Source organism: Bombina bombina, chromosome 2 (genome assembly GCF_027579735.1).
Source record: "Bombina bombina isolate aBomBom1 chromosome 2, aBomBom1.pri, whole genome shotgun sequence".
Taxonomy (NCBI): Eukaryota; Metazoa; Chordata; class Amphibia; order Anura; family Bombinatoridae; genus Bombina; species Bombina bombina.
The window spans coordinates 477,698,892-477,720,642 of NC_069500.1; the positions used below are offsets into that span (position 1 = coordinate 477,698,892).

At 40.8% G+C, this 21,751-nt stretch overlaps 1 protein-coding gene across 1 annotated transcript in view; it reads right to left on the reverse strand.

Moving 5' to 3' along the window:
* The window catches only part of SLC8B1 (solute carrier family 8 member B1), a 194,473-nt gene that overhangs the window by 69,302 nt on the left and 103,420 nt on the right, over positions 1-21,751 (reverse strand). Inside the window, exons 2-3 of the mRNA XM_053699835.1 lie at positions 18,652-18,734; positions 17,429-17,751 (exon numbers count right to left, since the gene is read on the reverse strand). Coding sequence (XP_053555810.1) covers positions 17,429-17,557 — 129 coding nt within the window. The 5' untranslated portion in view covers positions 17,558-17,751; positions 18,652-18,734. The remainder of the gene's footprint in view (positions 1-17,428; positions 17,752-18,651; positions 18,735-21,751) is intronic.

The window sequence follows — 21,751 nt, forward strand, 5'->3', positions numbered from 1 at the left end:
GTATCTTCGGAGACAAGTCTGTATAGTCCCCATTCCACTGACTGAGCATGCACAGTTGTAATGGTCTTAGATGAATGCGTGCAAAAGGAACTATATCCATTGCCGCTACCATCAACCCGATCACTTCCATGCACTGAGCTATGGAAGGAAGAGGAACGGAATGAAGTATCCGACAAGAGTCTAGAAGTTTTGTTTTTCTGGCCTCTGTCAGAAAAATCCTCATTTCTAAGGAGTCTATTATTGTTCCCAAGAAGGGAACCCTTGTTGACGGAGATAGAGAACTCTTTTCCACGTTCACTTTCCATCCGTGAGATCTGAGAAAGGCCAGGACAATGTCCGTGTGAGCCTTTGCTTGAGGAAGGGACGACGCTTGAATCAGAATGTCGTCCAAGTAAGGTACTACAGCAATGCCCCTTGGTCTTAGCACAGCTAGAAGGGACCCTAGTACCTTTGTGAAAATCCTTGGAGCAGTGGCTAATCCGAAAGGAAGCGCCACGAACTGGTAATGTTTGTCCAGGAATGCGAACCTCAGGAACCGATGATGTTCCTTGTGGATAGGAATATGTAGATACGCATCCTTTAAATCCACCGTGGTCATGAATTGACCTTCCTGGATGGAAGGAAGAATAGTTCGAATGGTTTCCATCTTGAACGATGGAACCTTGAGAAACTTGTTTAAGATCTTGAGATCTAAGATTGGTCTGAACGTTCCCTCTTTTTTGGGAACTATAAACAGATTGGAGTAGAACCCCATCCCTTGTTCTCTTAATGGAACTGGATGAATCACTCCCATTTTTAACAGGTCTTCTACACAATGTAAGAATGCCTGTCTTTTTATGTGGTCTGAAGACAACTGAGACCTGTGGAACCTCCCCCTTGGGGGAAGTCCCTTGAATTCCAGAAGATAACCTTGGGAGACTATTTCTAGCGCCCAAGGATCCAGAACATCTCTTGCCCAAGCCTGAGCGAAGAGAGAGAGTCTGCCCCCCACCAGATCCGGTCCCGGATCGGGGGCCAACATTTCATGCTGACTTGGTAGCAGTGGCAGGTTTCTTGGCCTGCTTTCCCTTGTTCCAGCCTTGCATTGGTCTCCAAGCTGGCTTGGCTTGAGAAGTATTACCCTCTTGCTTAGAGGACGTAGCACTTTGGGCTGGTCCTTTTCTACGAAAGGGACGAAAATTAGGTTTATTTTTTGCCTTGAAAGGCCGATCCTGAGGAAGGGCGTGGCCCTTACCCCCAGTGATATCCGAGATAATCTCTTTCAAGTCAGGGCCAAACAGCGTTTTCCCCTTGAAAGGAATGTTAAGTAACTTGTTCTTGGAAGACGCATCAGCCGACCAAGATTTCAACCAAAGCGCTCTGCGCGCCACAATAGCAAACCCAGAATTCTTAGCCGCTAACCTAGCCAATTGCAAAGTGGCGTCTAGGGTGAAAGAATTAGCCAATTTGAGAGCATTGATTCTGTCCATAATCTCCTCATAAGGAGGAGAATCACTGTCGACCGCCTTTATCAGCTCATCGAACCAGAAACATGCGGCTGTAGCGACAGGGACAATGCATGAAATTGGTTGTAGAAGGTAACCCTGCTGAACAAACATCTTTTTAAGCAAACCTTCTAATTTTTTATCCATAGGATCTTTGAAAGCACAACTATCCTCTATGGGTATAGTGGTGCGTTTGTTTAAAGTGGAAACCGCTCCCTCGACCTTGGGGACTGTCTGCCATAAGTCCATTCTGGGGTCGACCATAGGAAACAATTTTTTAAATATGGGGGGAGGGACGAAAGGAATACCGGGCCTTTCCCATTCTTTATTAACAATGTCCGCCACCCGCTTGGGTATAGGAAAAGCTTCTGGGAGCCCCGGCACCTCTAGGAACTTGTCCATTTTACATAGTTTCTCTGGGATGACCAACTTGTCACAATCATCCAGAGTGGATAATACCTCCTTAAGCAGAATGCGGAGATGTTCCAACTTAAATTTAAATGGAATCACATCAGGTTCAGCTTGTTGAGAAATGTTCCCTGAATCAGTAATTTCTCCCTCAGACAAAACCTCCCTGGCCCCATCAGACTGAGTTAGGGGCCCTTCAGAAATATTAATATCAGCGTCGTCATGCTCTTCAGTATCTAAAACAGAGCAGTCGCGCTTACGCTGATAAGTGTTCATTTTGGCTAAAATGTTTTAGACAGAATTATCCATTACAGCCGTTAATTGTTGCATAGTAAGGAGTATTGGCGCGCTAGAAGTACTAGGGGCCTCCTGAGTGGGCAAGACTCGTGTAGACGAAGGAGGGAATGATGCAGTACCATGCTTACTCCCCTCACTTGAGGAATCATCTTGGGCATCATTGTCATTGTCACATAAATCACATTTATTTAAATGAATAGGAATTCTGGCTTCCCCACATTCAGAACACAGTCTATCTGGTAGTTCAGACATGTTAAACAGGCATAAACTTGATAACAAGTACAAAAAACGTTTTAAAATAAAACCGTTACTGTCACTTTAAATTTTAAACTGAACACACTTTATTACTGCAAATGCGAAAAAACATGAAGGAATTGTTCAAAATTCACCAAATTTTCACCACAGTGTCTTAAAGCCTTAAAAGTATTGCACACCAAATTTGGAAGCTTTAACCCTTAAAATAACGGAACCGGAGCCGTTTTGAACTTTAACCCCTTACAGTCCCTGGTATCTGCTTTGCTGAGACCCAACCAAGCCCCAAGGGGAATACGATACCAAATGACGCCTTCAGAAAGTCTTTTCTAAGTATCAGAGCTCCTCTCACATGCGACTGCATGCCATGCCTCTCAAAAACAAGTGCGCAACACCGGCGCGAAAATGAGGCTCTGCCTATGCTTTGGGAAAGCCCCTAAAGAATAAGGTGTCTAAAACAGTGCCTGCCGATATTATTATATCAAAATACCCAGATAAAATGATTCCTCAAGGCTAAATATGTGTTAATAATCAATCGATTTAGCCCAAAAAAAGTCTACAGTCTTAATAAGCCCTTTTTGAAGCCCTTATTTACAATCGTAATAAACATGGCTTACCGGATCCCAGAGGGAAAATGACAGCTTCCAGCATTACATCGTCTTGTTAGAATGTGTCATACCTCAAGCAGCAAGAGACTGCTCACTGTTCCCCCAACTGAAGTTAATTGCTCTCAACAGTCCTGTGTGGAACAGCCATGGATTTTAGTGACGGTTGTTAAAATCATTTTCCTCATACAAACAGAAATCTTCATCTCTTTTCTGTTTCTGAGTAAATAGTACATACCAGCACTATTTCAAAATAACAAACTCTTGATTGAATAATAAAAACTACAGTTAAACACTAAAAAACTCTAAGCCATCTCCGTGGAGATGTTGCCTGTACAACGGCAAAGAGAATGACTGGGGTAGGCGGAGCCTAGGAGGGATCATGTGACCAGCTTTGCTGGGCTCTTTGCCATTTCCTGTTGGGGAAGAGAATATCCCACAAGTAAGGATGACGCCGTGGACCGGACACACCTATGTTGGAGAAATATCTAAATTGAATTTACAATTAACTAAATAATACCTATTTAAAACTAAATGCATACTTACCTGTGAAATAAAACCTAAGCTAGTTACAATATAACTAATAGTTACATTGTAGCTACCTTAGGTTTTATTTTTATTTCACATGTAAGTTTGTATTTATTTTAACTAGGTAGACTAGTTAGCAAATAGTTATTAACTATTTACTAACTACCTAGCTAAAATAAATACAAACTTACCTGTGAAATAAAACCTAACATTACAAAAAATAAAAAACCTACCATTACAAAAAAACACACTAAATTATCCAAAAAAATAAAGATTATTCCTATTCTAACTATTCACTTCCCTTACCCATAAACTCCAGTCATTCGGCTGAAGGAAAAATGGAAAAAGAAGATAACACAAAAGTGTAGAGGTGCCTGATGTTTTAGAAAAAAATAGCCGTCTTAAATAAAAGGGTGGGCCGTGGACTCACCATATCCGGAAAGAAATACATTTATCAGGTAAGCATAAATTATGTTTTCTTTTCTAAGATATGGTGAGTCCACGGAATCATCAAATTACTAGTGGGTATCAATACCCAAGCTAGAGGACACAGATGATAAGGGAGGGACAAGACAGGTAGACCTAAACAGAAGGCACCACCGCTTGAAGAACCCTTCTGCCAAAAGAAGCCTCAGCTGAGGCAAAAGTATCAAATTTAAAAAACTTTGAAAAGTATGCAAAGAGGACCAAGTTGCAGCCTTGCAAAACTGTTCCACAGAAGCTTAATTTTTAAATGCCCAGAAGAAGAAACAGCCCTTGTAGAATGAGCAATGATTCTCTCAGGAGGTTGCTGTCCAGCAGTCTCATAGGCCAAACGAATAATACTCCTTAGCCAAAGAGAAAAAAGTAGCCGTAGCTTTCTGACCCTTGTGCTTCCCAGAAAAACAAAGCAGAAGACTGACGAAAGTCCTTAGTCGCCTGAAGATAGAACTTTAATGCACGCACAACATCTAGGTTGTGCAATAAACGCTCCTTAGGAAGGAGGATTAGGACACAAAGAAGGAACCACAATCTCCTGATTAATATTCTTGTTTGAAACAACCTTACGTAGGAAACCTAATTTAGTATGTAGAAATAATTTAAAGAAAAAGTGAGAGAGTAGTATATACCACTTATTAGCCTCACGGTGCCTCCCTCTAGAGAAATTATATATTTATCAAAAAGAAAGAAACAGTATTAGAGAACACAATAATCCTCTAAAAAAGAAAGGGAATAACAATGGCACACATGTGAGGTAAGTTCAACAATTTATTGGATTTACAAAAGAAGTAAGCCCATCCATGTCCCGCCGTCCCAAAATAAAGCAGGAAAATGCACCACACAACTATATACATATTAAAAACCAGAACTTAATCTCATATCAATATGACACAGGCCTGTATCATCTAGTCACACAAATTGCAATAGAATCAGATTACTAAAAAATCCAAAACAGTTAGAGCTCTTAATTTATCATATATACATGCAAAATTGGAGAAAAACCACGAAGCTGCATGAATATCTGATATGCATACTCTATACCAGTTACATATAACAAATATACAAGCAAGGAGATATTGGCAGTCTTATCCAAAATAACAGCCGCACATACCTCGCTTCAAATGAACAACTGTATACATAGCAAAAAAGAAATATCCTCCTCTCACATCAAATACTCATATAACCTTTCTTATGTGACCACTCAACAATCTAGTCTAAAACAAAAACATAATTTATGCTTACCTGATAAATTTATTTCTCTTGTGGTGTATCCAGTCCACGGATCATCCATTACTTGTGGGATATTCTCCTTCCCAACAGGAAGCTGCAAGAGGATCACCCACAGCAGAGCTGTCTATATAGCTCCTCCCCTAAATGCCACTACCAGTCATTCGACCGAAGACAAGCAAGAGAAAGGAGAAACTATAGGGTGCAGTGGTGACTGTAGTTTAAAAATAAAAAACACCTGCCTTAAAATGACAGGGCGGGCTGTGGACTGGATACACCACAAGGGAAATAAATTTATCAGGTAAGCATAAATTATGTTTTCTCTTGTAAGGTGTATCCAGTCCACGGATCATCCATTACTTGTGGGATACCAATACCAAAGCTATAGGACACGGATGAAGGGAGGGACAAGGCAGGCGCTTAAACGGAAGGCACCACTGCCTGCAAGACCTTTCTCCCAAAAATAGCCTCCGAAGAAGCAAAAGTATCAAATTTATAGAACTTTGAAAAAGTATGAAGCGAAGACCAAGTCGTCGCCTTACAAATCTGTTCAACAGAAGCCTCATTTTTAAAAGCCCATGTGGAAGCTACCACTCTAGTAGAATGAGCTGTAATTCTTTCAGGAGGCTGCTGGCCAGCAGTCTCATAAGCTAAGCGTATTAAACTCCTTAGCCAAAAAGAAAGAGAGGTTGCCGAAGCCTTTTGGCCTCTCCTCTGTCCAGAGTAGACAACAAACAATGCAGATGTTTGATGAAAATCTTTAGTAGCTTGTAAATAAAACTTTAAAGCACGAACCACGTCAAGATTGTGTAAAAGACGTTCCTTCTTTGAAGAAGGATTAGGACACAGTGACGGTACAACAATCTCCTGATTGGTATTTTTATTAGATACCACCTTAGGTAAAAAAACAGGTTTGGTACCCTTGAAGAACCTTAAGAACTAAATTTAAACTCCAAGGCGGAGCAACAGGTTTAAACACAGGCTTGATTCTGACTAAAGCCTGACAAAACGCCTGCACGTCTGGAACCTCAGCCAGACGTTTGTGCAAAAAAATAGACAGAGCAGAAATCTGTCCTTTTAAGGAACTAGCTGACAAACCCTTCTCCAATCCTTCTTGGAGAAAAGATAATATCCTAGGAATCCTGACCTTACTCCATGAGTAACCCTTGGATTCACACCAATGAAGATATTTACACCATATCTTATGATAGATTTTCCTGGTGACAGGCTTTCGCGCCTGTATTAAGGTATCAATGACCGACTCAGAGAAACCACGCTTTGATAAAATCAAGCGTTCAATCTCCAAGCAGTCAGCCGTAGAGAAATTAGATTTGGATGGTTGAAAGGACCCTGAAGTAGAAGGTCCTGCCTCAGAGGAAGAGTCCATGGTGGAAAGGATGACATGTCCACCAGATCTGCATACCAAGTCCTGCGTGGCCACGCAGGTGCTATCAAAATTACCGATGCTCTCTCCTGTTTGATCTTGGCAATCAGACGAGGGAGCAGAGGAAACGGTGGAAACACATAAGCCAGGTTGAAGGACCAAGGCGCTGCTAGAGCATCTATCAGCGCTGCCTTGGGATCCCTGGACCTGGATCCGCAACAAGGAAGCTTGGCGTTCTGGCGAGAGGCCATGAGATCCAGTTCTGGTATGCCCCAACGTAGAATCAACTGTGCAAACACCTCAGGATGGAGATCCCACTCCCCCGGATGAAAAGTCTGACGACTTAGAAAATCTGCCTCCCAGTTCTCTACTCCTGGGATATGGATAGCTGATAGATGGCAAGAGTGAATCTCTGCCCATTGAATTATCTTTGAAACCTCCAACATCGCTAGGGAACTCCTTGTTCCCCCTTGATGGTTGATGTAAGCTACAGTCGTGATGTTGTCCAACTGAAATCTGATGAACCTCACTGCCGCTAGCTGAGGCCAAGCTTGAAGAGCATTGAATATCGCTCTTAGTTCCAGAATGTTTATTGGAAGGAGTGCCTCCTCCTGAGTCCACGACCCCTGAGCCTTCAGAGAGTTCCAGACTGCACCCCAGCCCAGAAGGCTGGCATCTGTTGTTACTATTGTCCAATCTGGCCTGCGGAAGGTCATACCTTTGGACAGATGGACCCGAGATAGCCACCAGAGAAGAGAATCCCTGGTCTCTTGATCCAGATTTAGTAGAGGGGACAAATCTGTGTAATCCCCATTCCACTGACTGAGCATGCAGAGTTGCAGCGGTCTGAGATGTAGGCGGGCAAAAGGGAACTATGTCCATTGCCACTACCATTAAGCCGATTACTTCCATACACTGAGCCACCGAAGGGCGAGAAGTATAATAAAGAACACGGCAGGAATTTAGAAGTTTTGACAACCTGTCCTCTGTCGGGTAAATCCTCATTTCTACGGAATCTATCAGAGTTCCCAGGAAGGAAACTCTTGTGAGAGGGGATAGAGAACTCTTCTTTTCGTTCACTTTCCACCCATGAGACCTCAGGAATGCCAGAACAATGTCCGTATGGGACTTGGCAATTTGGAAATTCGACACATGTATCAGAATGTCGTCTAAGTAAGGGGCTACTGCTATGCCCTGCGGCCTTAGGACCGCCAGAAGTGACCCCAGAACCTTCGTAAAGATTCTTGATGCCGTAGCTAACCCAAAGGGAAGAGCCACAAACTGGTAATGCCTGTCTAGGAAGGCGAACCTGAGAAACCGATGATGACCTTTGTGTATCGGAATGTGAAGATAAGCATCCTTTAAGTCCACGGTAGTCATGTATTGACCCTCCTGGATCATAGGTAGGATGGTTCGAATAGTCTCCATCTTGAAAGATGGGACCCTGAGAAATTTGTTTAGGATCTTGAGATCTAAGATTGGTCTGAAGGTTCCCTCTTTCTTGGGAACCACAAAGAGATTTGAATAGAAGCCTTGCCCCTGTTCCTCCTTTGGAACTGGGTGGATCACTCCCATAACTAGGAGGTCTTGAACACAATGTAAGAATGCCTCTCTGTTTATCTGGTCTGCAGATAATTGTGAGAGGTGAAATCTTCCTTTTGGGGAACAAGCTTTGAAGTCCATAAGATATCCCTGGGACACAATTTCCAACCCCCAGGGATCCTGGACATCTCTTGCCCAAGCCTGGGTGAAGAGAGAAATGTCTGCCCCCTACTAGATCCGTTACCGGATCGGGGGCTGATCTTTCATGCTGTCTTAGAGGCAGCTGCAGGCTTCTTGGCCTGGTTAGGTCTCCAGATCGGCTTGGACTGGGCAAAATTTCCCTCTTGTTTTGCATTAGAGGGAGTTGATGCCACACTCGTCTTAAAGTTTCGAAAGGCACGAAAATTTGTTTGTTTGGTCCTTAATTTATTATACCTATCCTGAGGAAGGGCATGACCTTTTCCTCCAGTAATATCAGAAATGATCTCCTTCAGTCCAGGCCCGAATAGGGTCTGCCCCTTGAAGGGAATGTTGAGAAGCTTAGACTTTAAAGTAACGTCAGCTGACCAGGATTTAAGCCATAGCGCCCTACGCGCCTGTATAGCAAAACCTGAGTTCTTAGCCGTTAGTTTGGTTAAATGAACAACGGCGTCAGAAACAAATGAATTGGCTAGCTTAAGCGCTTTAAGCTTGTCAAGTATATCATCCAATGGAGTTTCTACCTGTAAGGCCTCTTCCAGAGACTCAAACCAGAAGGCCGCAGCAGCAGTGACCGGGGCAATGCATGCAAGAGGCTGGAGAATAAAACCTTGTTGAATAAACATTTTCTTAAGGTAACCCTCTAACTTTTATCCATTGGATCTAGGAAAGCACAACGGTCCTCGACGGGAATAGTTGTACGCTTAGCTAGGGTAGAAACTGCTCCCTCCACCTTAGGGACCGTTTGCCATAAGTCCCGTGTAGCGGCATCTATTGGAAACATTTTCTTAAAAATAGGAGGGGGAGAGAACGGTACACCTGGTCTATCCTCTTTTAGGTATTGGAAAAACATCAGTGTAAACAGGCACTGCATAGTATTTATCCAATCTATACAATTTCTCTGGCATAACTTCCCCCTTGTCAATTTCCTCTGGTGATAAATCTTTTAAAGACAGAATATGATCTTTATAACTTAAAGTAAAATCAGTACATTTGGTACACATTCTAAGAGGGGGTTCCACAATGGCTTCTAAACATAATGAACAAGGAGTTTCCTCTATGTCAGACATGTTTAAACAGACTAGCAATGAGACCAGCAAGCTTGGAAAACACTTTGATAAATGTAAACAAGCAAAAAATAAAAACGGTACTGTGCCTTTAAGAGAAACAATTTTTGTCAGAAATTTCTTTTAGACCCTACGCAATGACCTTCAACAAAGGATAGGGGAATATCTGTATGTTAGAGAAAGCAAATGATAAACCCAAATCTCACAAAAAGCTTGCAAATTCTAGTTTATCATTTAAACCTACTGGGATTCTAGTCCCTAATCTGTATATCCATTTAGTCTCTTTTTGGAGAAGAGTTTTATCATTGTCACCTCCACGTCCATTTGTGATCCCCTTATCAATGACAATAAATTTGAGGGACTCTACCTCGCCATTGTGTACAGAATTAAAATGTTTGGATACATTAGTGTCTCTAGCATACAAAATATCATCTCTGTGTTCCTGTACCTGGTCCTTTATTGCCCTCTTCGTTTTACCTACATAAAAGACTGGACACGAACACCGTAGAAGATATACAACCCCTTCTGATTTGCAATTGAAAAAATATTGTATGTCAAAAACTTTTTGGGACGAGACTGAAAACTGCTTAGTACTGTCTATGTAGACACAGTACACACAGTGTCCACAAGGGAAACTTCCTTTTAACCCTCTATCTTTCCTTAGCCAATCTGAATTAGAGGGTCCCCTCACAAATTGACTTCTGACTAGTCTATCCTTCAGGTTCGGAGCCTTCCTAGCAACCATTTGTGGATACTCTCCTACCAACCTTTTAATTCTGTCATCCAAACAAAGAATCTGCCAGTTCTTTTTCATTATATTTTTTATCTCTTCCCATTGGTCATTGTATTTTGTGATAAATCTAATTTGATTATTCTCACTCTTTCTCTTCTGATCATACAGAAGACTATCTCTTGGTACATTTCATAATGCTCTCTTTATGCATTTATTAGAATAGCTCCTCTTCTCTTGAACCTTTCTTTCATAAGAGAAGCGTGATAATCAAATTTTAATAATGAAGAACAATTCCTCCTCAAACGGAGGAATTGACCATATGGAATTCCCCTCTTTAAGTTTTCCGGACGACTACTCCTAGCATGCAAAATATTGTTTGTAGCATTGTCTTTCTAAAATTTTCTGTCACAATCACATTACCTTCTTTTTTGAGGGTTAAATCCAAAAATGTTAGCTCTCTCTCACTTAACTCTGAGATGAGAAAGATGTTCTTATCATTATTATTTAGGATAGCTAAAAACTTTTCAAACTCACATTTAGTGCCATCCCATAAGACAAGTACATCGTCCACATATCTAACCCACAATGACACCCTTTCATCAAAGGTGCCACTAAGGGTCTCAAATATGTTAAACATTTCCCAAGCCCCCAAATGGAGACACGCATACGTGGGGGAGCAAACCGCCCCCATCGCTGTTCCCCTTATCTGACGATAAATTTTCCCATCAAACGAGAATACATTGTTTTTTAAAATGAATTCTAATAAGGAAATTACAAAGTCTGTATGTTCCTTATATGAGGGACCCCTTGTTTCCAAGAACTTTCTAAATTGCTAACAGGTCTACTTCGTGTGGAATTGAAGAATATAAACTTTCCACATCGAGCGATGCTAGCAATGTGGTCTCTTTTACGGATATTCCATCGATTTTCCTTAAAAGATCAGCTGTGTCCTTCACATAGGACAGTAACGTTAACAGAAATGGACGAAGATACTGAGCCACATAATTGCCAATATTCTCAGATATGCTTCCAATCCCCGAGACGATCGGTCGGCCCGGGGGACACTTCATGTTTTTATGTAACTTTGGAAGCACATTGAATACGGGCATTATTGGATGTTCTGGATACAAGAATTGAAATTCCTTCTGTGTAATAACTCCCATACACTTAGCCTCATTCAAAAGTTTGAATAGAGACACTTGAATCTGGCCTAAGGGATTTGAGTCTAGTCTTTCATACTGATTTTTGTCAGATAATTGACGTTTTATTTCATTTACATACAAGCTCTCATGCATTATAACCAGAATCCTGCCTTTATCCGCAGGCTTTAAAATCAAGCCAATAGCAAAACTCAGTTAGTACGGAGAACCCCCTTATCAGAATGAAAAATAAGATAAGGAGAATCAAACTGCAGAGCCGAGAGTTCCGAAACTCTCCGAGCAAAAGAAACAGCAACAAGAAAGAAAACCTTCCAAGATAACATCTTGATATTTAAGGAATGCATAGGTTCAAACAGAGCCCGCTGTAAAACTCTAAGAACAAGGTTAAGACTCCAGGGAGGAGTAACAGGCTTAAACACAGGCCTAATCCTAACCAATGCCTGACAAAAAAAGATTGCACGTCTGGTGCATCCGCCAAACGCTTATGCAACAAAATAGACAAGGCAGAAATCTGACCTTTCAGAGTACTAGCTGACAAACTCTTCTCCAGACCCTCCAGGAGAAAAAAGACAAAATCCTAGGAATCCTGACTTTACTCCAAGAGTAGCCTCTGGATTCACACCAATACAGATATTTACACCATATCTTATAGTAAATCTTTTTTGACACAGGCTTACAAGCCTGAATTATGGTCTCAATGACTGACTCTGAAAACCCACGCTTAGATAAAATCAAGCGTTCAATCTCCAAGCAGTCAGCTTCAGAGAAACGAGATTTGGATGAAGAAAAGGACCCTGAAGTAGGTGGTCCTTCCTCAGAGGGAGTCTCCACAGGAGATGACATTTCCACTAGATCTGCATACCAGATCCTGCGAGGCCACGCTGGCGCTATGAGAATCATTGACACCCTCTCCTGCTTGATCCGAGCAATGACTCTTGGCAGGAGAGCGAACGGGGGAAATATATATGCTAGACTGAAGTTCCAAGGAACCGCCAGAGCATCTATCAAGAAAGCCTGTGGATCCCTTGACCTCGGATTAACCGGGCCACCTCTGACATGGCCAAGGAACTCAGAGTTCCTCCCTGGTGGTTGATGTACGCCACTGAAGTTAAGTTGTCCGACTGGAACCTGATAAACCTGGCTAAAGCTAGCTGAGGCCAGGCCAGTAGAGCATTGAAAATCTCTCTCAGTTCTAGAATGTTTATAGGGAGAACTGACTCCTCCCGGGTCCAAAGACCCTGAGTCTTCAATGACCCCCAAATTGCTCCCCAACCTAGAAGGCTGGCATCCCTGGTCATGATCACTCAGGAAGTACTGTGAAAGCAAGTTCCCTGGGAGAGGTGATCCTGAGACAACCACCACAGAAAAGAGTCTCTTGTCGCCTGATCCAGAACTATTTGCGGAGACAGATCCGCATAGTCCCTGTTCCATTGCCTTAACATGCTAACTGCAGAGGTTTGAGATGAAACCGAGCAAACGGAATGATGTTTATGGAAGCTACCATCAGACCAATTACATTCATACATAGAGCCACTGACGGCCGAGGAGAGGACTGAAGGACAAGACAAGAGTCGAAGATCATTGTTTTTCTGACCTCTGTCAGAAATATCTTCATTACTAGGGAGTCTATTATGGTCCCTAAAAGCACTACTCTTGTGGCTGGAATCAGAGAACTCTTTCCCAGATTTACCTTCCAACCGTGGGAGCGAAGAAAAGACAACAAGATCTCTGTATGAGAGTTTGCTTATTGAAAAGACGTCGCCTGAACCAGAATGTCGTCCAGATAAGGCGCAACAGCAATGCCCCGAGACCGGATCACTGTCAAAAAAGCCCCCAGGACCTTTGAGAAAATTCTGGGAGCGAACAAGGCCGAAAGGAAGAGCCACAAACTGGAAATTATTGTCTAAGAAAGCAAACTTTAGAAACTTGTGATGATCCCGGTGAATGGAAGCATGAAGGTACGCATCCTTTAAGTCTATGGTTGTCATAAACTGACCCTCTTGAATCAAAAGGAAGAATGGAACGTATAGTCTCCATCTTGAAGGACGGTACACTGAGGAACTTGTTTAAACACTAAAATAGGTCTGAAAGTCTCCTCTTTCTTGGAAACCACAAACAGATTTGAATAAAATCCCAGACCCTGTTCCTGTGGAGGAACTGGAACTATAACTCCCAGGGCAAAAGGATCCTTGATACAATTTAAGAACGCCTCTCTCTTTATCTGGTCTATAGATAATCTTGAGAGAAGAAACCTACCTCTGGGAGGAAAAGTCTTGAATTCTATCAAGTACCAATTTCCACGGCCCGCAGGTCTGGGACATCTCGTATCCAAGCCTGAGCAAATTGAGAAAGCCTGCCCCCTACTAGATCCGTTCCTGGATCGGGGGCCGACTCTTCATGCTGACTTGGAGTCAGCCACAGACTTCTTAGACTGTTTCCCCTTGTTCTAAGACTGACCAGACTTCCAGGAAGACTTTGATAGTTTCCTGCTTGGAAGAGGAAGCAGAGGGTTTACCTCTAAAGTTACGAAAAGAACAAAAATTACTCTAACACCCTTTCTGTTTATTCTTCTTATCCTGAGGAAGAAAAGATCCCTTTCCTCCTGTGATATCTGAAATAATTTCATCCAAACCAGGCCCAAACAAGGTCTTACTCTTGTAGGGAATAGCTAAAAACTTAGATTTAGAAGAAACATCCGCAGACCAGGATTTTAACCAAAGGGCTCTGCGAGCTACAACCGCAGAAACAGACATTTTTGCTCCCAGTTTAATGACCTGTAAGGAAGCATCTGAAATAAAGGAATTGGCTAACCTTAAGAGCCTTAATACTGTCCTGGATCTCCTCAAGAGGAGTATCCGTCTGAATATAATCAGACAAAAGCATCAAACCAGTAAGCTGCAGCGCTGGTAACAGTAGCAATACACACTCAATTTCTTATCCAACTATCCTCTATTGGAATAGTGGTCCTCTTAGCAAAAGTGGAAATAGCTCCTTCCACCCTAGGAACAATTTGCCACAAATCCATAATAGAGTCAGCTATAGAAAACATTTTCTTAAAAATAGGACATGGAGAAAAAGGAATACTAGGTCTCTCCCACTCCCGTACAATAATCTCAGAAGCACGGTCTGGAACAGGAAAAACCTCCACCGCAGAGGGAACATACTTGTTCAGCTTACTAGACTTCTTAGGGTTAACAACGATAGTAGTATCCAAGGTAGCCAAAACCTCCTTAAGTAACAAGCGGAGGTGTTCCAGCTTAAATCTGAAGGACACAACTTCAGCATCAGTAGAAGGAATTATACTGCCTGAATCTGAAATTTCACCCTCAGATGCACAAGAATCAGACTTCTGAGAGGAAAGACTTTGATTAGCCACCTCAGGATCAGAAACCTTACTTACTGTTTCTTTAAAATTCCTTTTGCGTTTTACCTAATCTTTTTTTCGTTAACTGGGTACTGGCAGACAGCTGCCAGTACCCAAGATGGCTCCAAATAAGTTAGAGGGGGAGGGTTAGAGAGCTGTTTGGGGGGGATCAGGGTGTGTGATGTGTCAGGTGGGAGTCTTATCTCTAAACTAAAGCTAAAATTAACCCTACAAGCTCCCTACAAGCTACCCAATAACCCCTTCACTGCTAGACATAATAAACGTGTGATGCGCAGCGGCATTTAGCGGCCTTCAAATTACCAAAAAGCAACGCCAAAGCCATATATGTCTGCTATTTCTGAACAAAGGGGATCCCAGAGAAGCATTTATAACCATTTGTGCAATAATTGCACAAGATGTTTGTAAAGAATTTCAGTGAGAAACCTAAAATTGTGAAAAATGAAAAGTTTTTTTTAATTTGATCGCATTTGGCGGTAATATGGTGGTATGAAATATACCAAAATGGGCCTAGATCAATACTTTGGGTCGTCTACTACACTACACTAAAGCTAAAAGTAGCCCTACAAGCTCCCTACATGCTTCCTAATTAACCCCTTCACTGCTGGGCATAATACATGTGTGGTGCGCAGTGGCATTTAGCGGCCTTTTAATTACCAAAAAGCAACGCCAAAGCCATATATGTCGGCTATTTCTTTAACAAAGGCGATCACAGAGAAGCATTTACAACCATTTGTGCCATAATTGCACAAGTTGTTTGTAAATAATTTCAGTGAGAAACCTAAAGTTTGTGAAAAATTTGTGAAAAAGTGAACAATTTTTATTATTTGATCGCATTTGGCGGTAATATGGTGGTATGAAATATACCAAAATGGGCCTAGATCAATACTTTGGGATGTCTTCTAAAAACAATATATATACACACATGTCAAGGGATATTCAGGGATTCCTGAAAGATATCAGTGTCCCAATGTAACTAACTAGCGCTAATTTTGAAAAAAAAATTGGTTTGGAAATAGCAAAGTGCTGCTTGTATTTATTGCCCTATAATTTTCAAAAAAAGCAAAGAACATGTAAACATTGGGTATTTCTAAACTCAGGACAAAATTTAGAAACTATTTAGCATGGGTGCTTTTTGGTGGTTGTAGATGTGTAACAGATTTTAGGGGTCAAAGTTAGAAAAAGTGTGTTTTTTTTCCATTTTTTCCTCATATTTTATAATTTTCTTTTATAGTAAATGATAAGATATGATGAAAATAATGCTATATTTAGAAAGTCCATATAATGGTGAGAAAAACGGTATATAATATGTGTGGGTACAGTAAGTAAGAGGAAAATTACAGCTAAACACAAACACAGCAAAAATGTAAAAATAGTCTTGGTACCAAATGGACAGAAAATGGAAGTGCTGTGGTCATTAAGGGGTTAAGATAGGGAAATTGTCATTTTAATATAAAGTTAGGGGGTCCTTAGGTTTAGGCATTAATAGTTTATTTTAGTATAGTCCGTTGTGGGGGCTTTCGGTTTAGGGGTTAATAGTTTATTTTAGTTTATTTCGTTGTGGGAGGCTTGCGGTTTAGGGGTTAATAGGTTTAATATAGCGGCGGTGTGGGCGGACGGCAGATTAGGGTTTAATAATATTTAAAGTGTGTTAGTGTTTGTGATGTGGGAGGTCGGCGGTTTAGGGGTTAATAGGTTTATTATAGTGGCGACAATGTCGGGAAGCCGCGGAATAGGGGTCAATACATTTTATTAGTGGCCGCAATGTCGGGAGTGGCAGATTAGGGGTTAATGAATTTATTATAGTGTTTGCAATGCGGGAAGGCCTCGGTTTAGGGGTTTATGAACATTAATTTGGGATTTAAAGGGATATTAAACTCAAAGTTAAACTATTATATACTATATCTTTTGCCAGTTTTTCTTGCAATTTAACCATAAAAATTTTAGTTTTTCCACAACTCCATAAGATCTGGGGTGGATTTAATGGAATGCAGTGATTGGTTGATATGTGCAAGAACTAAAAAAATGTATATGTCCCTAAATGGCCACCATAAAAGAGCTAAGTTAAACAACAACAATCAAGAGAATTATAAGAGGGTGCATCCCTGGACTGCAAACCAATGAAAACGGTAAAGGCTTATAAAACCCTTATTTCAGATTTCTGCAGATTTTTTTCTGGTGCATAAATAAAACAAATAATATTGTCTCTTTAAAGGGGCATGGTGTTCAAACTATTTTCTGTTGCATCTACAAGAGACTGTTTTAAAATGTTTCTGTACTGTATAAAAAGTTATTTTTTTATGTGGGGGTCAGTCCTTATCAGCCAATGAGTCTCAGGACTCAAATGTACATAATCCTACACTTCTATTAGTTTCACCTTAAACTGCTTTTACTTTTTTCACACACAAAAATATTTTAATACAATTAACAGCTGCTCTTTCATATTTATTATAGAAAGCTGTTGAGTAATAACTGTATCCTCTACACCTTTGTCTTATTCACCCCTAAACCACTGAACACAGCAGGAATCTCTATCCCCTACATTATCAGTTTATTCAGGATTGTAACACTGTGTACATGTAAACCCCCTTCATGTACTCTGAGTTAGAAAATACAGTGATGCTTTACAAATAACAAAAGACATACTGCATCCTAATCCTCCCATTCCTATGTATACTCACATGAGCTTCTCTACTGGTTTGCTTCCCATATCTCTCTGAGATTAGTGTTGCCACAAACAGATTGGAATCATCAGTGCCTCGGCTTGGAGATGTGGCAGCCACAAGCCACTGTGTTATGTTCAGAAGCATCCTGGTAATCTACTGCTTCCTTTACACCAATCAAATCTTAGAACCACGTCTTCTTCCCATTCATCTTTTTCTCTCTCATTCACTCCTTCCCTTGCCCATGGCTCTTAGTTTTTTCTCCTCTTTAGCATCCTGCTCTCTAGTTTTGTAGTCAAGTTGTTAATGTGTAGTTATCTCCCCTGGTGCAGAGAATTATTCTGTAACAAAAAAGGAGGAAGTAAATGCTGTGCAAGTCAGGAAAACACGTGCACATTGTCACACCCAGCTACAGTGTCACACGCTAGACACTACAAGTCACAGGTTTATAGTTTACAGGGCGTAGATATGCAATTCTTCTCAATATTTTGTGAAAAGTTTCCTTATTACAGTATTTTTAGGGTAGAAAATTGAATTATTATAGTAATAGCTAATGAGTTAATAATGTTGCTACTAGCAGTCAGCTGCTAATTGCTGCTCTGTTTTCTTGGTATCCTTTGTTGAAAAGCATACATAGTTAGGCTCAGAAACAGTAATGCACCACTAGGAGCTAGCTAGTGATTGGTGGCTATGCAAATATACCTCATCTAATTGGCTCACAAATGTGTGCAGCTAGGTCCCAGCAGTGCATTGCTGCTCTTGAGTCGACTTTAACTATGTGTTTAACTCATTTGTAGGCAGCATTTTTCTTTTGCACTTTTATGTCCATGCCTTTTAGACATGATTAAGGGCTGTGGAGGAACTTATGAAACAATAAAAGACTGTTTTATATGTGTGGTTGGATTTCACTTTTATGGCCTTTGCAATGCAAACCATGTATTTAGAAGTACAAATAAAATAGAATATAATTTAACGTTGTATTAAAACATTTTAAATATCATCCAGTCTCATTTTCAGTTATTAAAGGGCTATTAATATTGATAAAATAAAATGCTCTTTTTCATTAAAAGCATGTAATTGTATCACTTGTGATGTTGTAAAGCTATGTATTTAACCCCCACAAAGGGGTTAAACACAGTTAAAGTGATGGTAAACCCTTTGTATAAACAGATCTGGAATTTTAGTGAAATTTTAGATGGAGTTTAATTCATCAGTTGTAATAAAAATACGCTTTAACTTACATTTTAATGTAGCGATGAAGTTCAAATAACTCGTGCTCTGGCCGCCCACTTCAAAAGTAATTGTTCTCCAATTGGCACTCTAGCTATATAAAAAAAAAATAAAAAAAATTGTGTGAGTGCCGTATGGCTAGAGCTCTGATTGGAGAACAATTCAAACCATTAGCTCACAAAACCAAAAATTACTTTTGAAGTGGGCAGCGAAGCATGGGGTATTTGAATTTCATTGCTACATCTTCATTACAACTAATGAATTAAAACTCCACTAAAATATCACTAACATTCCAGATCTGTTTGTACAAAGGGGAAAGTTTACTGTCACTTAAAAATTACTGCTTGGGATCTGCAAAGCACTGCTGGACCCAAGCAGAAACCGCTGCTAATCCAATCAGCAGCACTAGTCACAAAACCCAGCAACACGAGTAGTGCTGCTCCCCCTTTAACTAGCGTTGCTGCATCACTAGTAATAAAATTACATGCTCTAACAAATTAGAGCATTTCATTTTATCACAATAACGGCCCTTTAATCCTTGTTACAGTTCATTAAAAAGTAAAGTTAAAGAGACAGTCTACTCCAAAAATGTTATCTTTTAAAATTCTACATAATCCCTTTATTACCCATTCCCCAGTTTTGTACAGCCAACATGGTTATATTAATATACTTTTAACCTCTGTAATAACCTTGTATCTAAGTCTCTGTAGACTGCCCCCTTATCACAAGACTATAATTATATATTGACTTGCATTGTAGCCAGTTAGTGCAGTGTCATGCAGAACTCCACCGGAAAGAGCACAATGTAATATATATATATATATATATATATATATATATATATATATATATATATATATATATATATATATATATATATATATATATATATATATATATATATATGGCCCACATGAACTAGTTAATAAAAAAGCATGTGATAAGAGGCTGGCTATATGACCTTAGAAACAGGCAGAAATTTCGAGGTTTAAATGTTCTAAAGTATATTAATATAAAAATGTTGGTTGTGCAAAGCTGGAGAATGGGTAGTATATATTTTTAAACAATAACAATTTTGGTGTCGACTGTCCCTTTAACAAAAATCTTATACAAATCATACACACCTATGTATCACATCATCAAGTTGTTTATTTACCAGTATATAATAAATATTTTACATCTGCATAGTGCAAGCTTTCAGAGAAGTGCAAAGTTTAATGGAAAAATGTAAGTCAGAAAAAACAGAATTTATGCTTACCTGATAAATTACTTTCTCTTGTGGTGTATCCAGTCCACGGATTCATCCTTTACTTGTGGGATATTCTCCTTCCTAACAGGAAGTGGCAAAGAGAGCACACCGCAGAGCTGTCCATATAGCTCCCCCTCTAGCTCCACCCCCCAGTCATTCGACCGGAGGTTAGGAGAAACCACAGGGTGCAGTGGTGACTGTAGTTTAAATCAAAAATTTACCTGACTGACAGCCAGGACGGGCCATGGACTGGATACACCACAAGAGAAAGTAATTTATCAGGTAAGCATAAATTCTGTTTTCTCTTGTAATGTGTATCCAGTCCACGGATTCATCCTTTACTTGTGAGATACCAATACCAAAGCTTTAGGACACGGATGAAGGGAGGGAACAAGACAGGTACCTTAAACGGAAGGCACCACTGCTTGTAAAACCTTTCTCACAAAAATAGCCTCCGAAGAAGCAAAAGTATCGAATTTGTAAAATTTGGAAAAAGTATGTAGCGAAGACCAAGTAGCCGCCTTACAAATCTGTTCAACAGAAGCCTCATTTTTAAAAGCCCATGTGGAAGCCACTGCTCTGGTAGAATGAGCAGTAATTGTTTCAGGAGGCTGCTGGCCAGCAGTCTCATAGGCCAAACGGATGATGCTTTTCAGCCAAAAGGAAAGAGGTAGCGGTCGCCTTCTGACCTCTCCTCTTACCAGAATAGATAACAAACAAAGAAGTTGTTTGTCTGAAATCCTTAGTTGCTTGTAAATAAAACTTTAAAGCACGAACCACATCAAGATTGTTTAACAGACGTTCCTTCTTCGACGAAGGATTAGGACACAGAGAAGGTACAACAATTTCCTGGTTAATATTCTTATTAGACACAACCTTAGGAAGAAAACCTGGTTTGGTACGCAAAACTACCTTATCTGCATGGAACACCAGGTAAGGTGAATCACACTGTAAAGCAGATAACTCTGAAACTCTTCGAGCAGAAGAGATAGCTACCAAAAACAAAACTTTCCAAGATAACAGTTTAATATCTATGGAATGTAAAGGTTCAAACGGAACCCCTCGCAGAACTGAAAGAACTAAATTCAGACTCCATGGCGGAGCCACAGGTCTATAAACAGGCTTGATTCTGACTAAAGCCTGACTAAACGCTTGAACGTCTGGTACCTCTGCCAGACGTTTGTGTAAAAGAATAGACAAAGCAGATATCTGTCCTTTTAAGGAACTAGCTGATAATCCTTTCTCCAATCCGTCTTGGAGAAATGACAAAATCCTGGGAATCCTAACCTTACTCCATGAGTAACCCTTGGATTCTCACCAAAAAATATATTTTCGCCAAATCTTATGGTAGATTTTCCTGGTGACAGGTTTTCTAGCCTGAATCAGAGAAACCACGCTTTGATAGGATTAGGCGTTCAATCTCCAAGCAGTCAGACGCAGAGAAATTAGATTTGGATGTTTGAAAGGACCCTGTATTAGAAGGTCCTGCCTCATTGGCAGTGTCCATGGTGGTACAGATGACATGTCCACTAGGTCTGCATACCAAGTCCTGCGTGGCCACGCAGGCACTATTAGAATCACCAAAGCCCTCTCCTGCTTGATTCTGGCAACCAGACGAGGGAGGAGAGGAAACGGTGGAAAAACATAGGCCAGATTGAAGGACCAAGGTGCTGCTAGAGCATCTATCAGCACCGCCTGGGGATCCCGGGACCTGGACCCGTAAAGAGGAAGCTTGGAGTTCTGACGGGACGCCATCAGATCCAATTCCGGAGTGCCCCATAGCTGAGTCAGCTGGGCAAATACCTTCGGGTGGAGTTCCCACTCCCCCGGGTGAAAAGTCTGACGACTTAGAAAATCCGCCT